Genomic DNA, 6,428 nt, shown 5'->3' on the forward strand with positions numbered 1-6,428 from the left:
AGACCCTTTGCTCAGTATTTAGTAGAAGCCCCCTTTTGATCTAATACAGCCAGGAGTCTTTTTGGGAAAGATGCAACAAGTCTTTTACACCTGGATTTGGGGATCCTCTGCCATTCCTCCTTGCAGATCCTCTCCAGTTCTGTCAGGTTGGATGGTAAACGTTGGTGGACAGCCATTTTTAGGTCTCTCCAGAGATGCTCAATTGGGTTTAAGTCAGGGCTCTGGCTGGGCCATTCAAGAACAGTCACGGAGTTGTTGTGAAGCCACTCCTTCGTTATTTTAGCTGTGTGCTTAGGGTCATTGTCTTGTTGGAAGGTAAACCTTCGGCCCAGTCTGAGGTCCAGAGCACTCTGGAGAAGGTTTTTGTCCAGGATATCCCTGTACTTGGCCGCATTCATCTTTCCCTCGATTGCAACCAGTCGTCCTGTCCCTGCAGCTGAAAAACACCCCCACAGCATGATGCTGCCACCACCATGCTTCACTGTTGGGACTGTATTGGACAGGTGATGAGCAGTGCCTGGTTTTCTCCACACATACCGCTTAGAATTAAGGCCAAAAAGTTCTATTTTGGTCTCATCAGACCAGAGAATCTTATTTCTCACCATCTTGGAGTCCTTCAGGTGTTTTTTAGCAAACTCCATGCGGGCTTTCATGTGTCTTACACTGAGGAGAGGCTTCCGTCGGGCCACTCTGCCATAAAGCCCCGACTGGTGGAGGGCTGCAGTGATGGTTGACTTTCTACAACTTTCTCCCATCTCCTGACTGCATCTCTGGAGCTCAGCCACAGTGATCTTTGGGTTCTTCTTTACGTCTCTCACCAAGGCTCTTCTCCCCCCGATAGCTCAGTTTGGCCGGACGGCCAGCTCTAGGAAGGGTTCTGGTCGTCCCAAACGTCTTCCATTTGAGGATTATGGAGGCCACTGTGCTCTTAGGAACCTTGAAAAATTTAAGGGGGTCTGAATACTTTCCGTACCCACTGTATATTGTACAGGGACATACTTTTCAGTAAGCCAACATTTCCGTATTAAAAATCCTTTATTTTTTGGGTCTTATGTAATATTCTAATTTTCTGAGATACTGAATTTTGGGTTTTCACTAGCTGTAAGCCATAATCATCAAAATTAAAAAAAAGAAATGCTTGAAATAGATCACTCTGTGTGTATCCCATCTATATAAAATTATAAGACTTTCACTTTTTGAATTACTAAAATAAATTAATTTTTTGATGATATTCTAAATTTTTTGAGATGCATATATATATATTATATTATATTATATAGATATATATTTGTTTTAATATAGAAATATAGAGATATTTTGATATAAAAATATAAATACAATATACAGTTATGTTTTTTTTTCTCCCCAGCCCCCCCCCCCCCTCAATAGTGTTTCTTGGGGTTTTTTGACTTGTTTTTAAAGTTATATCTTTGAATTAAAATTGAACCATGGCCACAAAACATGACATGTATGTTTGACAATAGCATTGACACAGTGGTTTTGTTTTTTCTGATTGCCTGATCCAATCAATAACTCCATTATTCTTTGAGAAGTCATTTTGTATTTTGACCATGGTTCAACTTTAAGCTGTTGCCATACTTACATGGAGAGATGAGAGAGATCAGGTGTGCTTATATTACTCAACTGTGCAATAAATGTCACCCAAATGACTTGACAAAACTATTTTTGGATGGATACGGGTCTAGAAGAGGGGGTGGGGAGAGAGCTGAAGGATCATTACTGGAAACCAAAGACACATCCTGTCTATTGCTACTCAGCAGCTGAAGAACTACAAACACCAGCACATCTTGCAAGAGTCAGTATCCTGCAGTGCATGCTGAAAGTTGCAATTCTGCTTGCCCATGGTTAGGTAAGCCTTTAAAAAAACATTTTTATGAGGTCTTGTGACTTTACCCATTCCACTTTTTTGAATACTGGCCCTATGAATCCCTGCAAACAAAATAGGAATACTTTAAAGCCCATGAACATTATAAAAGCCACCATTGCAGTAATCTACAATACAGGATTAATGTCCTTGCATTGCATGGGATACCGTCAAGGCTCTGCCCACAAACCAGAGCTTCAGGCAGAGAACAGGTGCACTCTATTTGGCTGGAGTTGGTAGACAGATAAGTAATACAGCCAATACTGCACCCCCTCCCCCCCAAGGCACAGTGCATATTTTACCCCTGCAGTGTGTGGCGCCCCCCTTCAAGGGTAAAGTTTTGATATTCCTGGAGTTAGGTTTTAACCCTGTTTCTCTACAATGTCATATCAACTTCAGGTAAACCCAGTACTTGACATCTTAAGCCTGTACAGCTCCCCTTCACTACATTACACTGGCAGAAAACCTTATGCAGGATCAGAGCAGGGAAAGTTCCCAATGCATCTTGGGAAGCAGGTTTTTTTTTTTCCTAGTTCAGACCTGTCCATCTACCCAGAAAAACAAATGGCATTAACGATTTTTTTTTTTCTTTTTAATGAAAATTGAAAGCTTTTATTTAAATACCATACAGTAAAACGTTGGTTTGAGAGTAACTTGGTTTAAGAGCGCTTTGCAAGACAAGCACATTTTTTAAATACATTTTGACTTGATATACAAGCGATGTCTTGATATACAAGTAGCATCATGTATAAAAAAGAAGAGAGGAGCCTCTAAAGTGTAGCAATATGATTACATTTAATGAAGGTTCAATATTTAGCAATTCACATGGTTGATGATTAAAACAGGCACATCTAAGTATGCACACATCTGGGGTAAAGCTGTCCACATAGACCATCCTCTGCACAGCCATCTTCATCATCCCTTCCCCGCTGCACTCCACAAATGATTCAAAGCCTCACTTTCAGATCACTCTACTGCAGGCTATTCTTCCCAGTCACGATTGCAGACTGACAGTGGTGAGAGTCGGTGGTTTAGAAGATGGTCTATGTGGACAGCTTTACCCCGGATGCCTGCATACTTAGGTGTGCCTATTTTAATCATCAACCATGTGAGTTGCTAAATGTTGAACCTTCATTAAATGTAACCATATTGCTACACTTAGAGGCGCCTCTCATATCTTATATTCTGTAGCTGTGCTAGATTTTGCTTCTAATCCCCTTGGGAAGGCTGCATATTGTGGATGGACATTTTATGGTTACACAACCTATCACATTGCTATAATCTTTGTATGTAGACTATAAACTGAAGGACTTGTGGAACGAATCATCTGAGTTTCCATTATTTCTTATGGGCAAATTTGCTTTCATATAAGAGTGCTTTGGATTACAAGCATGTTTCCAGAACGAATTATGCTTGCAATCCAAGGTTTTACTGTATTTTAGACCCAGTGATGTCATCGCTGGGTCTCTCTGCAATGCAGGAGTGACTTTGTGATTGTCTTTAACCTATGGCCCTCCATTTGTTCAGGAACTACAATTTCCATCATGCCTTGTCATATATGGCCCTCCATTTGTTCAGGAACTTTAATTTCCATCATGCCTTGTCATAGCTGTGAATGTCAGTTTTACAATGCCTCATGGGACATGTAGTTCTGGGGCCGTAGTTTGAGGATCCCTGCTATAGATATTTGTAAAGAATTTGAGTGGATGTGAAGAAAAGTATACTTACATATACCGCCCAGGACACCAGCGAGCCGGCATAGCAAACGGTACCACCAAGTCATGCCATCATCCTGAGTGGTTGTGGTGTTCTCCTGTGTCGCAGCGTCTGGTTCCACCGCACTCATATTGACGTCTTCAAATCCCAGGGTGGATTCTCAGGAAACGCTTGGTATAATAATATTTTATGCACCCTGGTGCTCAGCGGCCCACAGCTTCACCCGTCCTGGTTTGCCAGTCGCTTATTCCTCTTTTATGGGAATTTCCGCATACTGTCTGTATATAAGAAAGAATTGTTCTGTTACTGAAGTGGACCTGACTGAAGGTGAAAAATCTAATTTTTAGGTCTAGAGATATTTGGAAAAAGAATACTATTGCAACCTGCGGTGACCTAGAATTTATTCATGCAGACTTGTTAACGTGGACCTTCACTTTAAAATTGCCTCTTTCCGTCATCCCTCCCCAACCTAAAAATACCGGACAGAATGTGTTTACTTTTATTTTCGGTAGTGATGCTCTGAAATTTTGGCAGCCGAAAATTATCAGCCGAAACCAGGGTTTATGCCGGTTTGCCGATAGAAAGAAAGGGGGCAGCCGAAAATGTACACGATTTTACAGAGACTATGCTATTCAATGGGGGAAGTGTGTTTTTAGTGCGTTTTTTTAACTGACCAAATATGCGCGGCTGCATTCACACCTGGGCGTTTTGGCTCGCTGACAGATATGCCGCCATCCTGTCCGCAATTTCAAAACACCCAGGTGTGAATGACAAATCACACAACGCACATTTCAGATGCCATTCAAACGAGGTTCTGCCATGACTGTCCTGCGATAAATTGTGATAAACTGCGGTGCAGTTGCAGCAAACCGCATTGCGTGAAGCTTCTTGCCCAAAAAAATTCAGGAGCTTATTTTGGGCGACATGCTTCACGTAATGTGGTTTGCCATGATTGCAGTGCGACAATTGCGGCAAAACTGAACAGCATTTTACAGGTGAATGGCATCTAAAATGTGCGTTGTGCGATTTGTCATTCATACCTGGGCTTTTAAAATCGCGGGCAGAATCTTGGCAAACCTGCCTGCAATTCAAAATTACACAGGTTTGAATTTTTATAACGCAAAAGTGCTTCAAAAACTGCTGAGTGTGAAAGCAGCCTATCGGCCAAAAAGTGCCAGTAATGGTTGACAAATTTATATTCATTTAAATTCATGATGTTTATTAAAAAGTCAAATATAATACAATTATATTTAAAAATATATATTCTTCTTTAAAAACCATCACTTTTGGTTTCGGCCAAGTGCATCCTGAATTTTTGGTTTCTGCACCAGAATTTTCAGTCCTATGGTCTGACCTGCCCTCTGCCTCCGCCACCTGGGAGAGAATGATCACCCTGTTCCCGCAGCTTCTTGGGATATCTGCGTCATATCACAGAAGGGGTCAGAGGCACAGACATCGGAACCCAGAGAATCCAGCCAGCAATTTCAGTCCATCACAAATTTTCAGTCCTATGGTCTGACCTGCCCTCTGCCTCCGCCACCTGGGAGAGAATGATCACCCTGTTCCCGCAGCTTCTTGGGATATCTGCGTCATATCACAGAAGGGGTCAGAGGCACAGACATCGGAACCCAGAGAAGCCAGCCAGCAATTTCAGTCCATCACAAATTTTCAGTCCTATGGTCTGACCTGCCCTCTGCCTCCGCCACCTGGGAGAGAATGATCATCCTGTACCCGCAGCTTCTTGGGATATCTGCGCCATATCACAGAAGGGGTCAGAGGCACAGACATCGGAACCCAGAGAAGCCAGCCAGCAATTTCAGTCCATCACTAATTTTCAGTCCTATGGTCTGACCTGCCCTCTGCCTCCGCCACCTGGGAGAGAATGATCGCCCTGTTCCCGCAGCTTCTTGGGATATCTGCGTCATATCACAGAAGGGGTCAGAGGCACAGACATCGGAACCCAGACTAGCCAGCCAGCAATTTCAGTCCTATGGTCTGACCTGCCCTCTGCCTCTGCCCCCTGGGAGAGAATGATCATTCTGTTCCCGCAGCTTCTTGGGATATCTGCGTCATATCACAGAAGGGGTCAGAGGCACAGACATCGGAACCCAGAGAAGCCAGCCAGCTCCAAATAACATAGGAGAGAAAGATGGTGGAAGATAACCCGGTGTGCAGCAGTGGATCCATACAGAAATTAGGATTTGCTAAGTGAGTGAGCATGCATCTTAAAGATAACCCAGTATAAAAGGTAAGAGGGGATGGAAAAATAAAAATGAGTCAGGGGATGAGGTTCCTCTTTAAAGTTAGAGAGGTCTGTTTTAACCACTTGCCAACCGCCTAACATACATTTACTGCGGCAGGTCGGCTCTATTGCGTGAAATCCCATACCTGTACTTCATTTCATGCAATAGCCACTAGGGGGTGCATGCACCTCCGAAAAGGCATGTTTGCATGCTGATTGGACTGAGGAGGAGCCAACCAGTGGCCACCCGCGATCGTTCCCAAGAGAGGCAGAACGACGTTCTGCCTATGTAAACAAGACAGATCGCCGTTCTGACAGGGGAGAAGGGCAGAGATCTTGTCTTCCTGCTAAACAGGAACACGGGTCTCTGTTTTCCCCAAATCAGACCATCCCACACAGTTAGCAAGCACCCTCTAGGGCAGTGATTGCAAACCTTGGCACCCCAGATGTTTTGGAACTACATTTCCCATGATGCTCATGCACACTGCGATGTAGTTGAGCATCATGGCAAATGTAGTTCCAAATCATCTGAGGTGCCAAGGTTTGCCATCACTGCTCTAGGGACACATTTAACCCTTTGATCGC

The 6,428-nt window shown here is 43.4% G+C and overlaps 1 protein-coding gene across 2 annotated transcripts in view; it reads right to left on the reverse strand.

Moving 5' to 3' along the window:
* Nucleotides 1-3,874, reverse strand: part of CACFD1 (calcium channel flower domain containing 1) — a 25,962-nt gene extending 22,088 nt beyond the window's left edge. For both annotated transcript variants that reach the window (XM_082264698.1, XM_082264699.1), the window contains exon 1: nucleotides 3,614-3,874. In XM_082264698.1, coding sequence (XP_082120824.1) covers nucleotides 3,614-3,731 — 118 coding nt within the window. In that variant the 5' untranslated portion in view covers nucleotides 3,732-3,874. The remainder of the gene's footprint in view (nucleotides 1-3,613) is intronic.
* Between the last annotated feature and the right edge of the window lie 2,554 nt (nucleotides 3,875-6,428).

The sequence above is a fragment of the Pelophylax lessonae genome (assembly GCF_965119305.1).
Source record: "Pelophylax lessonae genome assembly, chromosome: 7".
NCBI classification, from domain to species: Eukaryota; Metazoa; Chordata; class Amphibia; order Anura; family Ranidae; genus Pelophylax; species Pelophylax lessonae.